The sequence below is a fragment of the Sylvia atricapilla genome, chromosome 1 (assembly GCF_009819655.1).
Source record: "Sylvia atricapilla isolate bSylAtr1 chromosome 1, bSylAtr1.pri, whole genome shotgun sequence".
NCBI lineage: Eukaryota > Metazoa > Chordata > Aves > Passeriformes > Sylviidae > Sylvia > Sylvia atricapilla.
In genome coordinates, this window is record NC_089140.1 from 42168485 (window position 1) to 42196391 (window position 27907).

General features: G+C 39.0%; 1 protein-coding gene across 1 annotated transcript; it reads right to left on the reverse strand.

Annotated features, from left to right (window-relative positions):
* On the reverse strand, positions 1 to 27907 carry ABHD5 (abhydrolase domain containing 5, lysophosphatidic acid acyltransferase). Its single transcript, XM_066320382.1, has 7 exons — positions 27763 to 27907; positions 14180 to 14265; positions 13539 to 13911; positions 10000 to 10154; positions 5801 to 5912; positions 5075 to 5261; positions 1 to 3085 (listed from the first exon to the last, which is right to left on the reverse strand). The coding sequence occupies exons 1-7, from the start codon at positions 27891 to 27893 to the stop codon at positions 2996 to 2998; spliced, it is 1134 nt and encodes a 377-aa protein (XP_066176479.1). The 5' UTR covers positions 27894 to 27907; the 3' UTR covers positions 1 to 2995.

Genomic DNA, 27907 nt, shown 5'->3' on the forward strand with positions numbered 1-27907 from the left:
TTGTGATGGTTGCAAATATTTTATTATAGAGTCTTATCAACAAGTTCTCTGAAAATCAGTTTTTCAGAACTAAAATCTAATCTGGCAGAGTTCAATAAGTAACAAGATGAACTCAGCCAGGGCAAACAAAATATTACTAAGTTACTTTAAATAAATTTTATCACAACAACCTCAGGAAGAGTATGTACGGGAGATTTAGGCAGCTTATCTTGAGTTTTTATTAATATTTTGGATTCTTTTTGTTATGATCTAGACTCTGATACACAGCTGTCTTCATTTTGATGTCAAAATGGGATAGATCTTTGGGTACCTTTATGCCTGTGATTCTTGTCTTATTTTATAGTGCTGTAATAAAAATAGCATCATCAGCATTCAGTGCTCACCACAGGACATTTAAGCAACTGGTCATTGCACTGAAACAGAACTTCTGGAGAAACTGAGATTATTTCCAGGCAGTAATTGCTCACAAAAGGTCTAGCTCCCAAGTCTTTTCAGCCATTCATTTTCTGTTCAGCACCTCCTATGACATTTATTAAAGTAATTTTATCAGGTTATGTTGCAAACAGTAGGACATTGAGATTCCATCTTGACCTTCACAGCAGCATCTAATACTGTCTGGAAGATAATATAGAATCCTTTTCCTTATACATACAGTCGACATTCTCAGCTTGCAGCTACTTGTTGACAAACAATCACCAGCCTCAGTTAAATACAAGGAAACCTAAGAACATTGAGACATTTTAAAATAGGCATTACTGTATTTTTAATGTACTTTGGCTCGTTTGCCTCAGCTTACTTATAGCTCTTGATTTCCAGGCTTAATTGCACAAAATTTTTTAAAAAAGCAATATAATATCTTAACATTAATCAAATAGAACATTTAAGTTTCTTTTTTTTATTGTGCAAAACATAAGCAATAAGTCTTATTAGTACAACAAGCTGAAAAAGCAGGGGATATTTAAAACAATATTCATATCCAGTGTGCAATTTTTATCCCTACTTCCAACTTTTGATGTGGAACCTACAATTCCCATCAGTAAGTGCTATCGGAAAATACCAATAATTTGTTTCACCTTTTATTATTTGGAGGCGACTCAAAATTTGTTTTTGCATTAGATTTTTATGCTCAACTAAAACAGCTGTTTAAAAGTTGATAAATACAAAATAAGACACTGAAAAGGGTGAAAAATAACCAACATGTTGAAGGCAGCCACCTAAACGGTGTCATGACTGATAATTTATAGCTTATATTAAAAAATATAATTCTGATTATCCATTTTCAACTCAAGATTTTAGCAAATAATCCAAAAATTTGTTTAACAGTTCTCGCATCTGCTAATTGAAAAAGTAATTTAGTTCAATACTTATTTTTAATTAAAATATTTATCTTGCTAGATATGAAGTGCTACCAGTCAAGGCAGTCATAAAAACTATTTGATGTTAACATAGCACCATATAGATAAATACCTCCTTCAGCAAGAGAGATTACGTTCTGCTGGGGAACATAACCACATCATCTCCTGAATATTTTAGGTATTTTTGCCTTCCACATCATAAATATGTGCAATGATTCCTTAATTAGAGAAAAAAATGCACATAATTCAAGCTTTAGGATGGTGCTATCATTTATTCAAATCCTCTTTGTATAAAAGTATCAAGAACTCTTCAGTAGTCAATTGAATATTCAAAACCAGATCAATAGTTTTATGTAAACTTGTTAAAAAACAAACCACCATATTATATGGCTTTAAAGTGACAAAGTATTTTTCTTAATATAATTTACTAGGCATGTGAAGTACTAGCATCAAGCTATAATTCAAAATGTAGCAGAGACTAGACTATCTCTGATATTGAGATACTCAATTAAAATATATAAATAATCTCCAAAATGTGTAATTCATTACAGTGGTATTGTTCATTCCAATAATAATCCTTCCTATAAGGAGGCTGAATGCTAAATAAAACACATTAAGCTGTTGTAGTTCCCAATTAGAGAACATCAATATTTTGCCTCTGCCTCTCCTTCAGCTCAAATTCACTAAAATATGGACTAGGCTTTCTACTGAAAGAAGATGGGAAATATGCTCACTATCCAGGTGGATATCTCCGAGCCCTAATCAAAATCTTTTCAGCTTATCCACAATTGTTAGATTTAGACTAGTAACAAATCTTGCAGTGAAGTGTTAAAAATAGATGGAGTAACTAACAAGCCATCTTCTGTATTTTAAATCACAGAAATCTACATATCAAAATACTTATGGAAGCAAGAGTGCTGGTGACATCATTGACTCTTAGAAACTGAGTCTTCCGTAAAAGTTGCACAGATGGAAAAGGATGCCTTGAGATAAATGGAAATAAAATCCAACAGAAGAGAGATTTCCCAGTATTGAGCCTCAATTTCTTATAAACTAACAAACATATTTCAGTGACAGACACTGCTCATTATTTTGGTCCCGTCCCTTTCCCAAGATCAGTTTCATAAGCTGTTACCACTCCAATTTAAAAAAAACAAACCCTCTTAAAATATTGTATATGGAGTTCCGGGTTCCAAAAATAAAATACATATACAGTTTCATATTCTTGCTATGAAACATCAACTAAAAAGTACGAACATTCATAAAGAAACCAAACTGCATTTTGTACATTGTATCTCTATTGATACAGTTTTCCATGTTAGAGAATTCAGCATTTTTAGAGAGTTCAACATGTGCAAGATTCAATTAAATTTTGAAGAAAATTCCAGTTTCAAAAATTACATGCAATTTTGTATCTGACAGGACAATTTAAAAAAAAAAAGCTGTACAAAGTTAGCTTCAAACCTCTTCATTCCCCCCAAAAATAGGCACTCAGTGGTTTAAGTGTGCAAATGGCTTCTTAGAAGAAACAGTGTGCAAACAGAGCCTGTTCCACTAGCTCTGCATTCTTTAGTGATTTCCTAGAGAGTATTGCCATTAAATGCTATCTACGGTATGACTTTCTAAAGAACAGAGGACATTCAGTCCACAGAGTCACAGATGTCTTTCACTTTCTCATTGAAGTCTTCAGGTTGATCAGCGTACACGTAATGACCTGCACCGAGGATAGCCTGGAGGATAAAGGTGAAGAAACACGTCAATATCCCAGAAATGTAATAAACAAATACTGGGACAGGTGAAGAACCTGGCTTTTACACATTACCTAACAGTTGGCATCATACAACCTAAAAAACACTTTAAACATAAGGAATACCAAAATATTCTTTTCCTTGTAAAGAAACTTTCCTACATAAGAAAAGAAAGTAAAACCACTGCTTATTCCACTGCTCATCTTGTTGAAAAAAAACCCCACCACTGAAGTGTGCAGAAGTCACTGCACAACAAATTTAGTAGACACATATGCCTTGCATATCAAATGTCTGATGCATCCTGATTCCCTTCACTCTCCACTCAAATAGCCTATTTCTATAATCTGTTTTTCTCTGTAAAAATGCTACAAAGTAAACTGTCACCACGGTGTACAGCAAAGATACTTGACCTGTTTTCTTTCTATTTTACAGTCAGTCCAAGACTAATCTTTATTTCAAACTACTTTCCCCTCCCCTCCTTAAAACATCCTCTCTTAAGTCTCTAACCGAATCTCCTGTAAGCATAGGTATGTCATTGTGCTAAAAACTCCCAGAAACTCAAAGCAAAAATTATTTAGGAATAAATGCATGTAACAAAACCACAGAACCTCTGTGCATTTTACCAGCATGGCACTGCCAGTCCACATCTCAGTCTTATTAAAGCCCTTGGCCTCCTATGGCTTTTTGAGCATGCCTGCAATTCTACAACTACAATTTACCTTTTAGAATCTGTATTTGGCTTGGCAAAATTTTAACCTGGAATATGATTTCCCACAGTCTTTTCTAAGAGCCCCTGACCAGAGTGGAAAAAAATCTCCCTGAATGGTATAAGCTTATCTCAGCAATATATTGTACACTTTTTAACAGTGATTTTCTGCTACAACTCCCTCTCTCTGGTTAAGCATTTAAGTGACACTTTCAGTCTGGATGTCAACATTTATGAAATATATCTGTGCTCTTTAACACACTTTAAACAGTTGGATAACAATGTCTTTTCTCTGAGTTCCAGCTGTAAATTCAGCTGTATCAAGTTATAAAATTTTATTTGGATGACTTGTTATAGTATACGATCAACATTACATATTGTACACTTCTGTCCACATAGCTCCAGACATCAGTAACATCACAGCTGGTGAATTCAAACATTTCATCACCTCGCGGCATTTTAACATGTATGCATATTCAATTATCACAGCTGACTGATGTGAAAATGTGTGAAGAATACTTTAAGATTAGTTTGTTTTAATAGAAATCAACAACAAAAAATGCAGTGTGCACAATCACATCAAGTTGTAAGTACACACATTTTAAATGACAACATCCTACCTCTAAACAAAAATGTCTTCGGTAGTAAGACAACACTAAGTATTTTTTTAACGACTTAAAGAAAGATGTTCACAAGAACCTAAGCACCAGGTACGAACTACCCTCTTATCAGAGGAACAAATGCATTATATAGAAGATGAAGAGAGTTTATGAGAGCCTCCTCACTATATTATATATACATGGAGAGAGTAGGACTGGTATGGTTTAAAATACAGTGACCGCAACACCTGCTTCCATTAGCACATTGTAGAACAAAATAAAGAATCACCTTGCTCACAGATCTAGTTTAGCTTCTAGTGCTACACTAAGTTTTCTTCTTAGCCTGGGGACTCAACACTTTTGTCTAGGTTTTCTCTGATGTAACATTTGTTTTCGCTCTCTCTGTTACAGGAAACAGAGCTTATTACCCCAGGCTCTAAATCAAAAGTGACACCATTTCCACAGCTGCTATGAAAAAACAGAGTGATAGAATAGTTTGGGTTGGAAAGGACCTTAAAGCTTATCTAGTTCCAACCCCCCTGCCATGGGAAAGGACACCTCCCCACAGACCAGGTTGCTCAGGGCCCCATCCAACCTGGCCACACAGATATGACTTAAACAAATTCACACAAAAACCCAAACAACCGCTTTAGAAGTCAAACTTACTATTGTCTTCACGTAGGAATTTGGTCTCAGAGACTGGATAGTGCTGCCAGAATTGCCATCTATACATGACCGTGCTCCATAGACCACCGTGATAGGAATGTCTCGATCCATTTGTGAAATCCGTTGCAGCATTGGCCTTTTTGCCCACCCATAAGGAATCGTCATGTTCTTGAAAGCTGTTTCGCCACTTCAAGACATTCAAAAGGGTAAAAACAATTTCAATTGCCATTGGACCTGCTTTTTATTTAAAATTGAGTATCAATGCCTTTTGGTAGGCCAGAGTACATAAGGTTGGGACTTTTTTACAATTAAGAAAAGTGAGTTTCCAAGGTTTACATCATAATTTTCAACAAAAAAAGCCTGTGTTTTTGCATGACTGAGTGGTAGCACTTGAAAGAATAACATGTCTTGTTTTTAAAGAAAATCTTTACACATTAAAATTGTCCCAGTAATTATTTAATTAAATGCAGCGCCCAAACTCTCACAAAATTAACACAAATTGAGAATAAATATAGAATTGGGATACTTTTTTACATTTATTGGTATCTGGAATTCAGAAAAAGTGCAATGGTACCTTTTTCTTCAATATAAAAAATCCCACAATTAAAAAAAAAAAACAAAAAACAAACAGCATGCACTCTGCGACCATGGCCATTGGAGGGAGCAGCAGGCACTCAGTAAATGAACAACAGACTTCAAAATACACAGTGGGAAATTCACACTCACCTGGGTGACTGTACATTGCAGTGATAGATATATTCAGCCACAGTGTTATCATCAAACATTGATGAATATTTTCTCTTGAAATCTGGTCTTAAACGTTGAACAAGGCTTAATCCTGTTAAAACAGAAAACACTATTAGAGGGGGAATGTGTATAAATTAGTTTATCAGATTGCCTAACGCTTTTCATTAGAGCCCTCAGAACACATCTCCTAGAAACTCGTGGCTTCCAAACCTGTAATTGGCTTTACCACTTGCATGTCTTAGGGAAACATGACAGAATTACACTCAACAGGAATGGAATATAAATACTGTATAGAATTTTATGCTGCTCCCCCCACTTAATACATATGGAGAATGTTTGATAGGGTCACTAGAGCAATAGAAGAAACCTACAAGGACCAGCAAAAGGGCTAAGCAGTGTCTTTTTGTCACCAATTTAGTCTCACATGATACCAATACATTCTCCTTGCTCTGGCAGTACTGGGTAGGCTAAATGCACTAAACCTTTCAGGACCAGAAGGCACTGTTGAAAAAGATGGGTTGTTTTTCTTGCTTAAGTCTGTCTTCTCTTACAGAACGGTGTGCTTCTGAAGCCAGTTCATTTAACTAGTATATGGTTGAAAGAACAGAAGTCTATGATGAAAAACAGGTGTAGGAATCTTAACATAAGGTACAAGTACTGGCACAAATGAAGAGATTTAATGTTGAAAACCACTGTCCTCATGCTCTCCTAACAAGCCAGTTAGAGAAACGGGTCTTTTCAGGGGCCAGTTCAGGCCTTCTAAACTTAAGCATCTTTCCTGAATTATTCCTCTAAGGAAGAAGCCTCTTCTACATTGACCAGATGGATCTTTGGGACAAGAGCCTCACCACAAAGCTAATCTTTGTTTAAGAGTATTAGTCATCCCTAATATCGGATCTAAACTTTTCAGTTTGAAGCCATTTGCCCCTGTCCTATCACTACACACCCTTGTAAAAAGTTGCTCTCCAACTCTCTTGTAGGCCCCCTTTAGGTACTGGGAGGCTTCCCAAAGCCTTCGCTCCTGAATCCCAACTCTTTCAGCTTGTCTTCATTGCAGAGGTGCTCCAGGCTTCATGTCCCTTCTCTTGACTATCTCCAATGGGAATGTCTCCAATACTCTTATACTGGGGCCTCAGAGCTGGATGCAGTATTCCCCCTGGGGTCTCATGACAGCAGAGTAGAGGGGGAGAATCACCTCCCTCAATCTGCTGACCACACTGCTTTTGATGCAACCCAGGACATGGTTGGCTTTCTGGGCTGCAAGTACACATTGCTGGGTCATTTTGGGCTTCTCATCAACCAGTACCCCAGGTCTTTCTCCTCAGGACTGCTCTCAATCTATTCTCTGCTCAGAGGAGGTCAGATTGCCCTGACCCAGGTTCAGGACCTTGCACATGGCCTTGTTCAACTTCATGAGGTTGGGACGGGTCCATGTCCCTCTGGCTGGCATTCCTCCTCTAGAGCCTGTTGACCACACAGCTTGGTGCTACCAGCAGACTTGCTGAGGGATCACTCTAACCTACTGTTTGTGTTGCTGATGAAGATGCGTAACAGCCAAACCCAACACTGATCTCTAAGGCATGATACTCATCACTGGTGTCCACATGGACATTGAACTGAATGTGATTATTCCTGGTTATGTTTCTCCTTTTCCAGACAGTAGGAACTTCATACCGTTGTTAATCTGTGCAATTATGATGATGTCACTTCTTCCCACCCAGTCCTGGGCAAAGGCCTGGTATTATTTATGTAGACCTTGTCACAGTGATCTATGCTTTCATAACCTTGAGATTATTGCAACACGCCCTTACGCATGTTTTAAACAGATTTAGAAAACTAATACAGTGCAAGAGAAAATAATTCCCTTATGAAACAGTGATTTAACTCCAAAAGCAATGAAGATTGTGTGGAAGTCTGGCAATTGGCTCTGCTCTATTTTCCCTACAACGAGTACAATTGCTGGACTTCTTTTTCTGTGTGTTTGGGTTTTTTGAACACAAGTGAACACAGTTGGCTTGGAATAAGAGTACTTGGAAGAAAGAGACTAATTCTGCATCTTGCCCTGCTATCAGCATAGAGGCATGAAGTGTTACCAAATTTTAGAATTCACTTTCTGTTTTGATAAGAAGTGCTTTGTCTGTGGGTCCAAATCCAAAATATCTTTCCCCTGGGAATTTACAGGAAGAATGAAACAAGGATTCAAGGCACCTTGGAACAAATTTTGGAATGAAATCAGACTGTAAATCATTGTTGTAAATATTTATTGATGAAATCCTGGATTGTCTGGCTGATGTTTTCCACAGTGTCTATGAAAATACTGTAAGAAATCCTAACACTGAAGACACTGAGTTCCACAAAAAGGGTGTGATCACAGTGACATTTCTGTTGTCATGAGGAATTTTTAGGCATGCAGCTCTAGAAATGGAATTCAGAAATCCAACTTAAGCACCAAACCCCCACCAAACTGTGAGACTCCTGGATGACTGTTCTGGTTAAGTGAGGAAAAACACGCAAATCAACTACCTGGAAATCACTCAAAAAAAAAAAAATCTCTATTCTGTCTCTCTCCCAGTTTTAAGTATTCACCCGAGGTCTGATTAAATATCCATGTGATATTATTGTGATATCCTGATGAACTTGGCTCACATTTGACCTCATACCTTTGAACAAGAGCAATTTGCTTTAGAGTGAGGTTCAAACGACTCAACTGTGTCTGCTCATCAGCTTAAGCACATGTGCATTTGGAACAAAACCTGGGTTCAGTTCATGCCTTCATCAGGTCAGGTCTGACACCTACTCGCAGCACAGTGTTTAGACCTACCCTTCTCTAACAACTGTGTTTCATCTGTCAAGAACTTCAGCTGGTGATGGAAAACTTTTTTACCAGTGCAGTGAGAAACATAAAAAAATCTTTTTAAAGGCACTGCCCTCCACGATAACTTATAAGCGAGGCCAGGCTTGGGGATACCTTGCCAAGACAGTCTGTTTCTGCAGCATGGTTTGACTACACTTATTGCTAAGGGAGAAAATTTCAGCTTTGAAATTGCCCACATGGATTGGTTTATGCATGCTCTTGTTATTGGATAGAACACATTAAATCAGGATATATCGCTCAGTATCTTCCAGGTTGTTTTTTTTAACCAAATTAGCATTTTACTTTAAAAAAAATTTGTTTGTACAAAACATGTTGCTTGTCTGAAAAACTAAACTTATCACACTATTGAAAAGAAACAAACAAATCAGCATAAGCAGTATATTAAAATATATCTTCTATAGAAACAGATTTTGGAAACAGATGTGGTTTAAATGTAAACAAAACCTAGAAATCTCACGAGTTTATCTTCAGACTGAAAACCAAAAACATTGAAGAGGTGAGTTAATTATAACTTGTGAGAGGCCTGAAGGACATTTTTTCCAAGCTTCTCCAGCAGATACTTCTGTAGCACAGATAAACCTTTTCTCCTCTAGAAGGAATACATGTAACGGCTTTTAGATTTTATTACACTTTTTTTCCCCACTCCCCAGATGAACTAAAACCATAGTACTTTTTGGTCAGCCCCACCTAGCCCAAGTATCAGAGAGTAAACAGAGAGTTTATCTATCATTCCATCAGTGCTGTTTAAGAAATGGAAATATGAACTGCCACCATAATGCAGGACACCAGTGAGACCCACAAGATTTGCTAGAGTAGTAAGAAAATGGCTAACGGAAACAACTTCGTTTACACTTCTTTAAACTTAGGTCAAAGATTTTTGCATTTATGAGTGACTGCCTTCTAATGTTAAGGGAATTTGGAAATCCCATTTGCTCAAACTGGAATTAGAAGGGAAACTAAATGGACTGTGACCAGAGGCAACCAGAATAAAAACCTTTCACATTCACACCTCTTTGTCAGGGCACCCCAAGAGATGTCTGCATAATCCAACCCACTATAACTAAAGCCTGTACAGACCATATAGTGTAGCTTGCTGTAAACTATTGTACTAGTATTTCTAATAGCAAGAGTTTGCCTCCTTTCCTAAAGAGTTCAAACTTTCTTTAACCTCTTCCACTTTCTCCTCCAACTTTTTCCTCCATGGTGATATAGACTTGCAAAAAAGCTTATCATAATGCGCTCTCTGTTCCATGTTTATGTTTAACCAAAATAGAAATGGTATTTAAGAGTAGCTAAAACTCACCAAAGGGTCCTGCTATTCTTAGCCCAGCTAATGGATTAAATGGACTCAATATAGCTCCTAGTGCTTTGATCCAGATTGGAATTGGTCTTTCGTGTTCAGCATTGTCAGGCCTCTCTGGAAAACCCCATGGCTCCACTAAGATAAGATGCTTGACCCTGTTGGCAAAAAAGGTTCAGCGGTTTAAAGTACAGTAACTTTTCTTCAACTGAGCACGATGAAAATGTGCTGTTTTACAGATACAAACATGCAGCCTACTTTAGTCACTTCTGTCACAGAGTTTCTGATTCATCAACTGTTTTGACTTCAATTACTAATTAGAGAGTGAATTGCACCTAATCATACGTATGAACCAGAAACATGGAAGCATGTGTCACAAAGAGAAACTCAGTATTTTACAGATACTCACCGTCACAAACATTTGAGAAAAAGGATAGTCTTGTTTCTGTTTTTAAAAATAGCCTAATCTAAATGCTCAGTCAACATTATTTGCAAGAGCGGCTTGATTTGACAGAAAAGAGGATAATTGCATCTGTTTCATTAAGGTGAAGTTTCTAGAAGTCTAAGATCTCTGTTCAAAGAAGAGACAATTTAACTGAAAAATCATCTTATCAAAGTAAAATTTGAACTGGAAAAGGCAAAGTAAAACTAGCAGTAGTCTTCTAAATTCATTGATTTTAGGTCAAGAAAGAAAACATCAGAGAGGCAATTTGTAAAATTATTACTCAAAGGAATATCAGTACAGTACAAAGGAATATCGGTACATTGTAGGAATCTCCAGCACATGCAACTATCGATCACTTCATGCTGTGGGCCTCCCTCAAGCAAAATCTTAATTCATCCTGGTAGATTACAATTGTACCTTTCCCTCTAACTGTCCCTTTTCAGTTTAATCCTATAGTAACATCTACTCTTAACTGTCACCTAGATAGTGGTGATTTCTGAAAAAAAAAAAAAAAGTGTATAGTTTTCCATTTTAAGATGATTTTCCATGTCAGCTTCCTCATTACTGTTCTTTACAACTACCTGTCAGGAGGTTGTAGCACGGTGGGGTTTGGTTTCTTGTCCCAAGTTACAAGCAATAGGACATGAGGAAATGGTCTCAAGGGGGTTTTGATTGGATACTAGGAAAAATTTCTTCACTGCAAGCATTGGAACAGGCTGTCTTGCTCAACCTGGTCTAGCAGGAGGTGTCTCTGCCCATGACAGGGGGGGGTTGGAACTAGATGATCCTTGAGGTCTCTTCCAACCTATACCATTTCATGATACTGTGCCCAAGGAAGTGATTGAGTACCCATCTTTGGAGGCACTTAAATGTGTGAATGCAGTGCTTAAGGATACTGGGTTAGTGGTGGACTCAGAAGTGCTAGGTTAACAGCTGGAGTAGATCCTAAAAGTCTTATCTAAACTAAATCCTAAAACCTAATGGTTTTTATATTTTTATCTTTACTTTTTCCTTCACTACTTCCTTCCCTGTTAAAGCCATGAGATAACATATTAACACAGAAGAGCTCATAGTGCCTAAAATGATGTCAGAAATGATCCCAGAAGTTATTTCTGGGTTATGATCAGTTGGGATACCAAAAACCTGTGCTTAGAATGAAGAGTTGGAAAGGATTAACCTCATGAAGATGTTTCTTGGTTGTTAGTTCAGCTATGAGCACACTCGCACCCTGCAGCAAACAGCAACAGTAAGAGAGGACAGGGTAGAGTCTAACTGTACAAACCAAGCTGGAGACCAGAGCCACAGCAGTGCAAGCAGGGACAGCCTGTGCATTTCAGGACAGCCACACATTCCATGCACAAACTATGGCATTAAGTATAATACAGCAAACAAATGAATAAAAATAGAGTAAGCTTTGTTTCATGTTTCCTTTCTTAATACTTTCCTTCCTGTTTGGCATTTCTCATTTTGGCAATCAAACCTAAAACATAACCGAGGATAATGGGAAGTTGACCATGAGAATCATTCCAAAAGTAAATGTCCAGAAATTGCAGTATTTGAAAATCATGGCCCACTTCGACTTGGCAAGATGCTAAATGGGAATCTTTTTGGATTAGTAGCCTTGGATTTTCCATGAGTGACTTTGGTACAGTGCGGCAAATTAACGGATCATCTATGCTTGGAGAAACAGATCTACTTTCCTAACAATATGTATCCAGAATCCCTTAAGCTTCTAATGCATTGTTAGATAACCTAGCTAAAAGCTGTGCTATATTTATCACTTGATTCAATGCTTTTTTAAGACCCTAACTGTCAATCTGTTATTTTGGTGGTCTTAGTTTAATTTCAGAGAAACATTACTAATGTGAGAGCACTAACTGAAACACCCCTAAATTAATTAACCCAAACTTAAGCACAGTGAGGCATGAAAATAAAGCATCACTTTTGATGTAAGTCAGCTGTGGGCAAAAAGAATACATCCCATCCCACAGGGATAGGACAGTGCCACTTATAGACTGGAAAAAGGGGTAAGGAACTTATAAGTGATCCCTACAAGAAGCTAACTACAGTTAGCCAGAAGTCAGTTTATAACTAAAAGGATAATAGGTTTATATCCCTAAAGCAGAGGATTGCATTTCTTTATTGCAATTCTGGATTCAGAAACACACCTACTATCACACATAATTTCCATCCACTTGTGCTAACTGTTGTCCATTTAGAAAGAAAAAGGCAAAGTGTTTTAGGGGAAAATGATGCATGAAATCACTTTAAATATATCCAAGTGAGAAACAAAGAAACGGTAAAATTTGACACAAAGAGAAAAGAATAAGATATGTTTAGTAAAATACAGAATTTGCTATATGATGTGGAGACTTAAGCTTATATTCAGTTTTTCATAGGAGACCACTATGTGTATCCCAACAAAAGCATTTTCCTTTTTTTTTGATACAGAACTACCTCAGTTGGTGAGATCCTAGCTAAGCAGGGAATATATAACTAGACTTATAACGAGATATATAAAAGAAACAAATTACTGCTTTAAGGGAGGGAAATATATTAACTGTTGGACACAACATGGTGCAGAAAATGCTGATGAAATACAATTAGAGAACTGCTGCACATGGGTTGTCTTGCAAAGAAATATGAGGTGGCATACAGACCATTTAAATCAAAGAGTCACTCAAATAATTTTTTCATCATTCTGCTGGCACCAGGCTGACTGCTAGCATATTGACATAGATTACCATGGGGAATTACTTTCAGAAGTTTCAATGTTATCCCTAAGAGTGGGAAGTTTGGTGGAAACAGGCCTATTTTCCCTTCACAAAACAACATTTGAGACAAAACATTCACACATAAATATATTCACTGCTATTTCACCTTATAACATGGCATGGGGTACTGAGCTGAAGAGGTACAGAAAATACATTTACCATACAATTAATACTTTGGTCTTAGAATTCAGTATAATTTCTTTAAATCATCACAGTTATCTACATAAATATTATCTATAAATAGCTTAATGAAATAAAAACTATATTAAAATCAATAGTCAAATACAGAAAAATAATCCCTTTATTCCCTTATTTTCACATACCTTGATGGATATTTTAAGGAGTAAGCAGCAGCCAGGAATCCACCTAGGTTGTGTCCAAGCAAAATCATTTTTTCTAGTCCCACCTCCTTTCTCCATTCTTCTATGGATTCCACAAACTGATTTTCTGCTTCCCGAGCATCAGTGTCAAAGTGTGGTCTACTGCTACGTCCAAATCCCAAGAGGTCAAAAGCGTGAACGGTCCTATTCTGACAGAGATCTTCAAAGTTGAGAGCCCACAGTCCAACACCTCCTCCAAACCCATGCAGGAGAACAAGTGGAGTTTTATTTGAAAGGTCTGGAGAGAACGTCAGAGTCCATATTTTATTTCCATTAGATATATACACGTATCGTTTATTGTATATGCTTGCAATACCTGGAGAAAAAATGGGAAAAGAATATGCTGCTAGACACACCTGACAAAATATAAAGTACACTCTGCTGAAACCACAGTTTTAAATGGAGCTCCTTTCAAAGGAGAGAGCTTCTAATCAAATATCTACATAAGTGAAAAATTAAAATGTAATTTTAACCCTGTTTATTTCAGTAAAAGACATACTGAAAAACTTCTCTCATTATACTTAATATAAATTTATAGAAAATCTAGTTACATCTATGAAACTTACTAAAAACCAAAGTCTTACATTTTAGCATTTTGTCCTCAGCCTCTTTAAGGTGTAGCAGTGATGTGGGACACCAGGCAGGAAGCCAGCTGAATAACCATCCAAACCTACAACAGTAACACAGAACAAAAATGTCTTGAGCTGCATGGCAATTTTTGGCACTGATGCTTTGAAGACATTTCTTTTGCTGCTCATTATAAGAGAGCCCACATTAAGAACACGGTGTGAAGAACATGACTTTGCAGTGGGATGGAATTCATTTTTTCCTGACTTTTTATACAGTGGCGTCAAAAACAGGCCTTCTTCAAAGGGTGAGCAGTTTTCCCGTGTCCTCCTATCACAGCGTACCAACCTGGAGACATGAGCTCTCACATCGACCCAACAAGCTTGGCAGGATATGTAACAATCACTGGAGTTTCCAGCCTCCTCTCAAGTTCCTTTGGAAGTCTGCCTGCACAGGCATAACCTTGCATGAACCTACCACTTCCAAAAAAGCAATAAGCGCTGTGTTCACCAACCTAACCTGAACTGATTATTACTCTAAATTTATTACTCTAAATTTAAAAACTGAAAAAGCAAGCAGGTTCATCCTAGCAAAGCAAAAACCTAGGACCTTAATTATGAACTTAGGAAAAAAGTCCCAGAGGAAAACAAACCAGCAATTCCCTCAACAGAAGCTGCTTTTCCAGCTGTCAGTTACTATCTTGGTACTGCCAGCTTGACCAAGGGAACAGGGGGAATGACTCAGCTGGCAGCACTGCCTCGCCCAGCGCTGCAAAGGATATGACAGTTTTATACAGCTCTTCCTGGGTGCTAATTTACCCCTTGTTTCTACCATGGAATCTTGTTTTTCCATCTCTCACCTGGTTTTGAAGTGGCTTAACCTACTAGTGCAAAGCTGCCACTGCAGGACCATGCTTCACAGAGAAAAGAATGTCAGTCACCAAATGAACTTTCTCTAGCATTCTTTTTCTACACTGAACTGCTTTCCAGCTAGTTTTCCGGGAATTTTCAGGACTGAATGTGAAAGCATTAGTTATACAACAACTAATGCTAAAAGACTATTAGGTTACTAACGTCCAATTTTTCAGTGTGCACAACACATCAGTAATAAATTAAAGATCAGGCCCCACAAGTTCATTATCCAAAGGATCTTCTCCACACATTCTAAGGGGCTCACCTACTACAGCTGCACAGCTCCTTAAATTTATGATATGACATGGAAGGTTTTTTGGGAATGCACAATGCAACTGCAAGCAGTATTGTTCAGATTCACAGAAACCCATGAGGGGACATTAAGAAAAAAAAGCCTCAAACCGTATCTGACCAGAAAGGATTAATCGTCCAATCGCTCAGGCTCACTGCTAGCCAGTATTATTTACTTCTCTACACTGGTATCTGTCTGTTCTATAAATAACCTTCCTGACCCACCAGATCACTGGAATTGTTATAAGGACGGGCCATGGGAATTCTTATAATCATTTTAATTGAGGGGCTGGGAACAGATGGTTGTACATTCTTCCAGGACATGTACTCATGCAACCTAAAATGAAGGAATTTAGCACATTATAGGAAAATGGGCATCCAAGTATTCTGCTTCCACATTAAACTATACATTTATTTAAAAGTAAGATTTTTAAGTTACAGCTGTGACAAGGCAAATGTAATTTCACCCACAAGTAACTGTGGAATCCGAGTTTAACAATAACACTAATTATGTCCACTGCTATGAATTACTCTGGTAAATTATTAAACAACAGCTAGGTCACCACTCTTCTGAGTCAAGCTTTCTGGTACTTATATGCTCAACTAGGCATTTTCATTCTTAACTCTTAGGTCAGAGACAAAACCAGTCACTATTTTCCCTTGAGCTGAAACTCTATGTACTGTTTATTCTCAGAAAAACCACTGAATCAGCAAACAAAATACTTTACGGATTTTATTTATTTACAGAAATGTAAAGCTGCAACGTGTCAACAAGAAAACAGTGCAGGGATACAGCCACAATGAAATAGATGTGAACATCCACAGATCACAGTCTCAGAATTGCATTTCCTCGTTCTAGGGAGGCAACTGAATACTTAGGAAAATTATTTAGGAAAATGTATCAGAATGGTAAAGCCCACTCCTTTTGTTACTTAGAAGAATTGTTTGCAAATACTTTGATTTCATTCCAGAAGAGACACTGCATACACGTATAGTTTGACAAACACAGTCAGCAAGCTGAAGCTTTTAAAATTAAAATTGTTTGCAATTCTGTCCTGTTGTACTTGCTGAACTAAAAGAGTAAGCAGTGAAAGCTTTCAGGCAAAAGAGAGTGAGCATTCTCTAGAAACATTAGTTTAGAAAGAAAATATTTAGTTACCTACATTCAAGATTTAATCCTTTGTTTGCCTCCTTCCAAAAATGACTTACCACACTGCTAGATGTTTTCCAGACATGGAGAATAAACATCTGTTTAGTTTATTTAAATATTTTTTCTGATAACTTTGGAAGGATAATTGTATCATTTCTTTTGTATATCTGTGCTAAATGTGTCTTCTAAATGCATACAGGAACATCCATTGCTTACATGGTCTATCATTTTTATTTCTGTGATATAAAGCTGTAAGTGCTGCATGATGTCAAAAATGAAGCAATGGACCTTTCAAAACAGTGTGCACACCAGCAATGGAGAAGAGTTATGAAAGAAATGAAATATTCCAGCAGTAGTTTCACATTCTAAGTGAGCTACCCACTGCCGGAATAGGCAAACTCCACACTGCTCTCATCACCCACCACTTCCCTTACACTCTGTTCCCACCTGTCTTTCTACAAAAAATCAAGAGCAGAACCTTGTATTTTGAGGAGTTAAGATGTCCACTGGCCTCAGCTGCTTGCTATTTCAGAACGTGTGAAATAAATCTGGCAACTGCCAGCCCAAATTTTTGTAATTTTTTTCCCAAATGTACTTACAGGTGTTACACATCAAATTACCAAGGCACATAACCAGTGGAATTTAACCTGTGTATTTGTTTGTGGCCATGTAGCAACATAAACCGCTGTGCACTGGTTTTTTTTTTATGCTTTTTTAAAAATTTATGCTAAAATAATCAATAACCAGCAGTAGGGCAAAGCATCGCAGAGGATGATTCCTTGCATCTTCAGTTTGGGGTTAGTTACATTTTTCACATCTGTCTGAAAATATCTGGAGAGGCTGGAAAAATCAGAGGCTAGCAGGCAGGGCAGTTGGCCTGCCAGGCATTCAAAGAAGTCACTCTCTTTGCTGACAGATCTCCTCACAGACTTGCACACTCCTAACACATCTAGGGAAGTTAAGGGAAAGCCCTGGAGACACCCACTGAATGACCTTAGTGAAAGTCAAAGTGATTAGTGTGAGACTAGAAGATTAGTGGGGACCATCAGTAGCCTATGCTGATGATCAAACACAGTAATAAATAATGCAAACAAAAGTGACACATGCACAGATGTCTGACAAAGTGGAGCTGCAACCACCACATGCATGGGCCAAGCCATCAGACAGGATCTAACACTGGCTGGCTGGAGCAAGTGTTCTGAGACCCTGACTGCAAGCATAAGAAAGGAAAAAAAAAAAATTTGCAATTACAATTATTTTGACACTTAATGAGTAAATGAATATTGTGTTAAGTGGAGCTCAGGATAATACGGCTTGTATGTTAATTTGAATCAAGAACTTGCTGAACAGCAGCGCTTGAACTGCCTGGGGGTAACTTTCAAAAGAACTGAGAATCAAGTAGAGGCAGAGGTACAGCGAGCCTGACTCGCCCATTCACCTCCAGTACTTACATCAAACCCAATGAAGAATGGCAAATTGGTTGTACCACAGTTACCTTGCTGTCAGCTCCATTAACCCTACTGAGCTTGGTTAAAATTGATTCCATGCAAGACAATGGATCTGCAGCCAGTTACAAATTTGACATACTCACAAAAATATGTACTGAAACAGCTGAACAGTCTATTTGATTTCTGGCTTGTAATGTGGATTTAAAAAATGGAAGCTCTACCACATAAAAATATTCAGCAGAAGTTGCTTATAACTCTATCCAGGAGATATAAATGCACAGAAATGGAGCTCATTCTCTCACTTTTCAAGCTTATGATTTACCTACATTAGAGTTATATGAATGCATGGCTTACAAGATGTAGTAAGCTTAAAATCATTCAACAGAGCAACCTCCCCACATACACCAGCATTGCAGATCTAGCTGTCATGACCTGTGTGGTGGAACAGCAAACCAAAAAACCCAGGGTTTGCAAACAGGTTGCAAAAAGGTAACAGAACACCACCAAACCAGAGTAAATGAAAACAGTACCATTTGCTACATGATCACCTGTTAAAAATTTCTGACCCACCAAGACATGACATGCAAAAACCTTTCTAAAGTGTTGAATATAAAAATCAGCTTTTCATTAAGAATTTTGAAGTTAGTATGGTAATCAAAACTGCCAGTACAGACCAAAACCCATGCAGCAGTGACAGGAGCATGGAGAACAGATTTTCCTGTCACGAAGAATTATTTGGACTTAAAAACTACATCAGTAAGGAAGCCAGAGCTCAGGTTATACAACAAATACACAGTAACTTGCAGAGGAAGGATTATGGGAAAGTAATTGAATGCACAAGCAACAGAGCTGCACATCTGTTTGTCTTGCTCTCGGGAAACAAATGTATTTAATATTTTTAATCTAACTTTTGCAGACAATATTGCAAACAACCAAGATTTTAGCTAGGGAAAAAGCTGAAACACTTAAAAACCTGAAACACTGAGTGAACTCACTGTTCAAGCTAAACTACTTCAAGCTTTGCCCTTTACCTTTAAATCTTATTAGAGTGAAGCTGATCTCTCAAAAACCCTAACCCTCTCCTCTCCTGACTCTCAGAATTAATTTCAGCCATTTCGAAGTAAGGAAAGAAAAACACATTAATGCAGAGAATTTGGTAATGTTTCTGCCCAGCACCAAAAGCAATGGCATTGGGATTTTCAGGCCGTTCAGCTGACAGCACAGTTATAAGCACCCAGCAATTCAAGCCAGCTCCAAATTAAGAAACTCTTACACTGTAACAGAAAAAACCCAAAGGTAAGCTATTGGAAAACCAGCTCAGATTCTACCGTCTTGTTTAGGCATGAAGTATTTTTGCAGTACTGTCCTTGCAAAGGAATTCAAAATTGCCAATATGTTGAAATCTAAATATAAGCAACATAAGGTTCACTAAGTTCTAAGATCTTACATAAACCTCATCCCATAAAAACACCACGTTACTTCTCAAAACTCATTCAGTCCTCACAGTTGTTATTGAAATAATAAGAATGGACAAAAAAGGAGGAGTGAAAAGAACCATCAGGTATTCATAACTGGGGAAGAGGCCAGGATATAAAATTTAAGGCGAAGTGTCAATTTTAAAAATAAAACTGTTTCACTGTAATGCTCTATAAATACTTTACAGTTAACACAGGAGGGGTACTTATGTGAAGTAACTACAGACACCCTTTTACATTTTCATTATCTCCGCTTTACTGGATTCTTTCTGCATTCTCCTCAGCATCAGCAGTAGTCCACACAAAGCTTAAGAGGTACATAGGATGGTTTCTTCCACCATCAACGCCACCAAGTTTTCAGAGCAAATTCTAGATTTGGTTACTAAATTCCAAGTTTATGGGTAATAGCCTGAAACAATAAAAAGCAAAAGAAACAATCAAAGATGACACAATCAAATAGAACTTTCTGTGTCAAAATGTCAGAGAAAAGTAGCCGGTTTACATCCGGCTCATTTCTACCCATGACAGAATTGAGTTATAATAAAGTTTTCCTTTCCCATTTCATTAATTTAATAGCCTGCAATATGAGAATATTTGGTGTTGTTTACATGACTGATTATGGCAAGAATCAATCCTTCTTTGTTAACAGTTACCAGCAACACCACCATGGCAAAACCCCCTATAACGTAAAGAAAAATATTTTAGTAATCACTATATCCAAGGTCCATCTTGGTGGCTGTTCTCTGTGCCAGATTTGTGAAATTCAGATTTAAACGGCACTAGATTTTAAATCAGATAATTATGGTTTAACCCAGCTACAGAAAAGTCAGAAAGTTAACCAGCAGACCTATGAACTAACAAGGTGGAAAGAAAGACTGTGAGTCAAGGTGGAGGACATCAAGCTTTTAAGTCAGAGCTGCCACTGACAGACAGGAACATATAATCATGACATCAGGTCCACATTTAACTAGGCAGGAATGTTTCTGAAACAAGGCTCAGGATTTGATTTCATGAGAACCTTAAGAGCATAAGCAATTTTAGAAGTCCTTGAAGTCCTTCATTCCTGTCCCTGAAGTGCAGCATGTTCTTTAATGTTTGTCTTCTGACAACAGTGAATATAGTCAGAATCAATCAGGCATACACAGTAACTGTTGTTGTGAAGGCTGTATATTCAGGGACAAAGCTTCTGCGTGTACAATAGAAGTCAGATGTAGCAAACACAACAATTTGCATGAGATGCTTCTAGGACAAAACACTCTGGCAGCTGGAGCCAAAAAGCAGGAGAAGAAAAACATTCCATGTTTCACTTTCACTGCATGAACAGACTAAAAACCCTCAGGGGAAGACCTTCAAGTGCACACTAAAAAAGGCAAGACCCAGAAGCAAGTATTAAGGAATGTGGTATGGGAACAAAAAAACCTCTTTGCTTTAAGAACTGTCTGTTTACCATTCTCATGAGGAGACAAAAAATGGATGAAATCATTGTCAACAGGTTAAAAAAGGATAACAATTTTTTTTCCCAGATGACATTATAACCCTGCCCATAAAGTTCTGTTTAGATGAGTTTTGAGCCAAGATGGTCAATGCAATTAGATGTTGTGAAACTCTTGGATACTTCAGTGACATTAAAACAGAATGTTTTGAAAACCCCTGCATAATATTTCTACGAAGTGTAACATACATCAGCTCCATTCCAACACAACAGCCATAATAGATTATTGCAGAATATTGCACTGCATTAGGGTAGAGGTGAAAACAATGCATTCCTCACATATTTACTGCATCTTGAACTCTGTGTTCAGAACATTCAACATCAGAATTAATATAAAAATTCAGAAGCAAGTTCTATTACTGTTTTTATCAAAATTAACTAGAAAATGTGCCTCATGAATGTGAATCCATAACCAATGAGATTTTCTGGCTATTTTAGAGATAATAAAGTTTATCATGCTTATTTTAAGTCACTTGAGCAACCAGAGCATTCATGAAGGAAAGGACCTACAATTCCGCTCGCTCCCATGTTGGACCTCAGACACAGGTACACCTTGCAGTATAACTTGCACCATTGAAGCCCCCTCTCCCTTTCTTCTGAGTCTTCCAGCACTGCCTTTTTTTTTAAAAACCATATGTGTCCCTTTTTCTATGCTTTTGTAATTTCTTCCACCCTCTTTCTAGCTATACCCAAAGGTGTCCATTTCAGGGCAAGTGCTTTTTCAGTATGTACCACAAGAACGAAGTTTACCCGTGAAGTGCCACCCAAGCCTGCAACCCGCAATACTCACATTGCTTTACAAAGAAGCTGTGATAGCACCCAACTCCGTTTCATACTCTTATTTAAAAGCTAAAAAACCCCACCAAAACAAAAACAAAAGCAAAAACAACAACAACAACAAAAAAACCACCATAGAAAAATCATATTAGCAACTATATATCAAGTATGGAATAACACAGAATACAGAGATAAAGATGCAGAGGGGGAAGCTGCACAGCCCAACTAAAACTCCTCAACCTTGTGACAGAGACCACAGGTTAGGTAACACAGAGGTCCTACTTCTGTCCCCTCCACAGTCAACTCACATCTGATAAAACTTGGCAATGTCACACATTTCACATGTTTTTAAAAAGAGCACTGCACACTGCAGTAAGAATCTCTGAAGAAAAGCAGAACTAAAATTAAGGAAATGAAAATTTCATCTTGGTGCCCCACAGATGTTATTCAACTCCCTACTGATTTTATCTTATTCCTACATCAACTGATGTAGTCCTGCTGCCCTTCAGATATTGCATGACTTCAACCTGGCTTAATCCTTGTCAGCCTTCTCATACTTACCATGCTAGCAGCCCACATTTCAGCCTGTTCCCAAATTCCATCAAACAGGACAAGAGCAAAGCAGATGTGCAACAGGCACCTCTCACTAACCCGCACTATTGCCCACCCACACTTCTACCCTGCTTCTCTTTTGGTAAAATCCCATTGTATGTCATGCACAAGTTAGATTACAGCGTTAGGAGGTGAATGTTAACATTTTTCTGTAAGGGCCCATATAAGAACACAGATACAAGACTATCTAAAGCATATGATCACTTCCCTCAGCTCCAAACATGCAATACACAAACCCCACTTGTACACAAGTATGAATATACACTGAGGCTTGTTTCACTGCAACTCACTAGAGCAGCTTTCTATGATGTGTTCCTTTATCACAGTCATCTAAGGTGACAAAGAGTTACCTATGTCAAAATGCAAGAACTGGTAATCAACATTTGGACTACCTATCTCCATTTCCATTTTCTGGAAAACCTAAAAGGCTCACAACCCTTTTGACAACAGGCTCTTTTCTCTACATGCTTACACCACACAAGGAAGTGCATGTAGTCTTAAAAATAGTTAAGAAGTTAAATGGGTCTAAAAATCCATCACATCAAAAGTTCTCTTATGGAAAGGTAAAGATGTAATTAAGAAGCTTTTGGTGTCCTATGACATCAAATTACTAAATGCAATTAAGTAAAAATTCTACCACGGTCTGTTAGAGCACTAACCCCCCCCTCCCGCATTACTGTATTTTGCCCTTTTCCACACCCTTCTCTCTCTCCCTCACTTCAATATATGAGCAGGTTTTCTCAATGGCAACAGGAGCTCCTGCATCCTCTTTTAGAAAATGCTTTTTTTATGCCTGCATGTTTCCCTCCTTTCCATAGTCTCCTATCATCCTAAGTATTCTAGTACAGCACATTCAGAGCACCTTCCTTCTTTGCCATTCCTCACCACATCACCACGTGTTCTTGCTGCCACTTAAAATCCTCCTTTTACCCTCTTAACCTTATTCCAGATCGACCTCATTCCCTTACACAGCTTTACTGACTCACAAATCTCTCTTCTCCACTGACCTCTCTCCTGCTGCTCAGCTTCTCATCTGGATCCTTCTGAGCCAATATAAATGCAGACGATCACCTTTCCTCCCATGCCCTCTTCTCCGTGGCTGTCAATGCAAATCATGTACAAAAACTATCCCAAAAGAATGTCAGAATTGTGAGTAAATACTCAGAATGTATGAAACAAGAATCAAAATATCCTCAGCAAGAAATCTTTAAAAAACACTACATAAAAGAAGAAACATTTTAATAGTTTATCAGTTGGGAGAGTTGTTCAAAGTCTCCCATAGAAGTTCAGAACAGTCAGAGAACCCCTGGCACACAGAAACTGTCCCTTTCAAAGAGGTAGGTCTCTAACTGGGCCTATCAGCCCCCAGCAGGCTCTAAAACACCTTTTCATATACCCAAATACATGCAATACTGGCTAAAATTTGTCTTCTCCAATGACCCACAGTCACCAGCACTATAGCAGCCCCTCAGCTAGTTGCTGTCTCTCTGGATTTCTAGCTTCACTGCCATTTCCACTGGGGAGGCTAAGACCCTCCTCCTAAGTCTACTTTGGCAGTGTCTGAAGAAGTGTCTTTTCTTGACACTTGTAAAGCAGGGTTCTGAGCACCTTTCTTCTGCCACCAGAATGAGAAGACAGCCCCTGTTACATTTTGCAGTCTTTCCCTCTCTCCCTTTAGCCTGTGTTAGGGCAGATGAGAGATCTTGATGGACAGAGACCTTCCCTCCCCAAAGTCACTCAAGTATGAGAAACCATTAGAAATAAACCCATAAATATCTGAAAACCTGCTCCTACAAATACCTTCTGATGAGCTCATGCGTGTAACACAAAAGGCATTAAGTACTGAAGCTGTGACTGACATAACCCTACCAGCCAAGAAGACAAAATCAGAAAAGAGGAAGGAAATGACCTTTAATCTGTTTTCTGCATCTGCTTTCCCCACTGCACTTACACCTCACTCAGTTTTAAAAAATGCAAGCTGTAGCTACCAAACCTGTATTTGATCACCTGCGCTATAGTTAAGAAGAAAAATAAGCAGGACCCAGCTTTCAGCAGCCTACTCACTCATATTGCTTTTAAACCTAGATCATGTAACCAGCAAAAAATTAAGGCAAAAATTCTGAGTGGAGAGCGTTCCTTCATACTGCAACACTCTGAACCATCCTATTAAGGAGAAGACACAAGTTCTACCAAGTCTAATAAACTATTCCTCTTTTATTAATCAAACAGCTCACTTCAAAATTGAGTTCTGTAATACAAACAAGATTGAAGGATAACACAAAAATAATTGTGAACACTGCTGTTAAGAATATATGTCTTTACTCCAAGCCATGTTTTGTGAGACTAAAGGTCAGTTGCAGTTTGGGGATCTTTTTCTCTATGTATACACACATTTAGTAGCTGTTCTTCCTTGCTATATTACAAGCCATGAGCAGTCCTGCTGCATCCAGAGTGAATAAGTGAATTCAGTACCAGCAAAAGGCTCACACTAGGCTGTCTGCCTCTCACAGGTAGAAGTCTCCACCTAAAACTTACACAGAGGAGGTCCAAGGCTGTAAACAGGTTTGGAAATCACTAGTATGTGACACGTTAACCAAGCACTGTCATTGTGACTACTAAAACATTTGTTTAGTTAATCTTCTAATTCAAAGTTAGGACAGGGCCATGAATATTTTTCATGAATATTTTTCAGCTGAGACCTTCCAGAAGGTAACTGAACCACTGTTATTCTGTTTTCACCATGCTTAGCACAGTTACCAAATTGCAACAAAGTATGTTGCATAACAATTTGAGTCACATTATTGTTTTCAAAGCAGATAAATTTGAGTTTATTCTCTGTGTATACCCGTCACTAGTAATTTAATCTAGGGGTTTGATGGTATATCTTAACTTCCTATCACTGCATTCTAAATGAAAAATTATTTAACATATTTCTCTTGTTTATAAACTTCCCCTGGGTACTGAGTTTGCTCAGTTTCGAAAGATGAACAAATGCCAATTTTAATTATTACTAGAAATAAAAGCACTAACATTTCAACACAAATGCACTTTCTGAATTCATGGAAAAGGATAAGATTTTGTTCTTAGAAGTCTTTAGTGAATTGGGAGGCTTACTCTGAAAAACGCCACATCAACATCTAATCGTTCAGAAGTTCTGAAAAATCAACACCCCCTCAAAGCCATCCAGCTGTGTTCACCACATGCGAAACTTGCAATAGTCCTCTTGAAAATTGAGCCTAACTCTATGTCCAGATCAACGAGTGTTATGATCCTGCAATCCTGAAAGGCAACTTGAGTTGAGGGTGCTTGGCAGTGTCTCAGCAGCACTCAGCACTCTGTGTGATCAAACCAGACAGCTAATGCTGTTCAGGCTAATGCGCTGAATGAACACAGAAACAAAACAGGCTGAGGCAGAGCTATTTTAAGACCTGTACTTAGAAAACCTGTAAACCAGCAACAAGAAGCTTTACAAACTACTTGTATTTAAGACTGTCAAGAGGTCAGAAAGAACACACAACCAAAAAGGGTTTCACTTGAAGTTTCAAGTGGGTAATGTTGCAGAACGCAGAGGTTGTGTTGTGGGGAAGATTTTGGAGAGCTATTTAAAGTTTGAGGAAGGGAGGAAAGTGCAGCGTTACAGAGTAGACAAAACTGCATAGTGCTTTGAAAGGCCAGCTTTTGGAGTTCGCATTTTAAATGAGAATGCTGTGTACATATGGTGATAATTGCAAAACAGGGAATTTGGAAAAGATGGATACTCCAGATCTGGTCAGATGGAGCTGGCAGAGCAGGAAAATATGTAAGATGAAATACCAAAATCCCAAGCTGGAAAAAGGACTAAAAAGAACAAGACTGAGGATGCAGGTAGCTTTGAAAGATAACACAACAGACACATAACATGGTAACACGCAAATAGCAATATCCTTAATTAAGAAGTCATGAACGCACAGTATGGTATCATGCAAATAGCTAAAGAATTTTAAGTCTGATTTCTCAAAAATAGCACAAGACTTAGTTATGCAAGAAGGGAGATGCAGAAGAAAAGACAAGAAATGAGTTTTTGAGGACTAGCAACCAGCAATGGGATAGACCACCTGATATTTAAAGCACAGAGAAAGAAGGAAAAATTCACATAAACAAAGCATACAAAGCATATTTACACACCTGACAGAAGGAATAAAGCACACATATGACTAAAGCAGAGCTAGATATATTCTGATAGAGCAGTGTTTGGACTAGAACCATAAAATGTGATGGAACAAACTTTGAGATAAGTGCCCAGCAGATATATTAAGCACGTCTGGTAAACAAACTCAGAGATAGGATAACTGTATTATTCCACAGGGGCAGACAACATATTTGGGGGTAATGGAAAGGTATAAAAATGGGTCCGCAATGAAAGCTTAAGTGTAACAAGAAATAAAGCACACCCTAGGAAGGCATACTTGAGTAAAGAACATGTGAATTGAAGAACAGACCATTGGTTAGTAACTCGTATACAACCATTTGAATGTACACACTCAAAAGATATAGTGAGGAATTACGTAATTTCAGGCAGAGGAATGACTATTGGCTATAAAAAAGTCATGTATAAGGGTATAAACAAATATTAGAGGTATATATTAAGGACTGGGCATGGTAACTTAGGAGGTATTTCAGTAGATGTGAATGCCTTGGGAGAGTGAAAGGACAGAAACAGTTATCAGGGATAGCGCACAGTACTGGAAAAGTTAGAGCAACAGCGCATGCTTGTAATTTAATGACACAGAGAGGCTGACAAGTGCACTGTCTGCCGTACAACAAAGGGAACGTATAGAATGAAGATGGGGTGTCTGTATGCACAGATAAAGCCGCAGAGGCACACAGGAGCACGGGCCAGCACTGTACACAGCCGTGTGACCCCCAGGGCAACAAGGGAAGGGTGGATGACAGTCGGAGCGCGCACACACGCCAAAGCAAAGCGGCAGAAAACTCTCAGGGACACGCCTGCAGGCAGGTGTGCAATGACAACAGCTGGCCAGCCACGGCGGAGCTCCAGCGCAGACGGCGAAGCAGCGGGGACACGGAGCCGGTGGCAAACCCTGCCGGGAGCCTGCCCGTGCCAGAAGGCGGGCAGCCATGGCAGGAGGGCGGGCTGTGCGGCAGGAAAACATGGCAGGCAGCGCGCCCGCACGCCGGGGAGCGCCCGAGCGGCGACGGCGGAGCGCGGCAGGCCCGGAGCGGAGCGCGGCGGGCGCTCGGGGAGGCAGGAGCCCACCCGGCCCCCGGCACAGCGGCCCGCCGCCCCGCAGCCGGTAGGCGCCGCGGGCAGCCGGGTCGGCGGCGGGAGGAGGCGGGCGAGCAGCACCCGCAGCGGCACGGCCCGGGCACCCCGACAGGTTTCCTGCCGCCGTCCGGGACACCCGCGGGGAGGACGGGGGTCACCCCGCGGTCGCTCCACTCACCCTTCGCTGGGAGCCTCCTCCTCGGCCATGGCGGCGGCGCGGTGGTCGGGAGCTGACAGCGGCGGAGGGGCGGCGGTGGCGGCGGCCGGCAGCGCAGAGAGGGACAGCGCTACGGCGGCGGCACCGGCCATTACGGGCTCCTCCC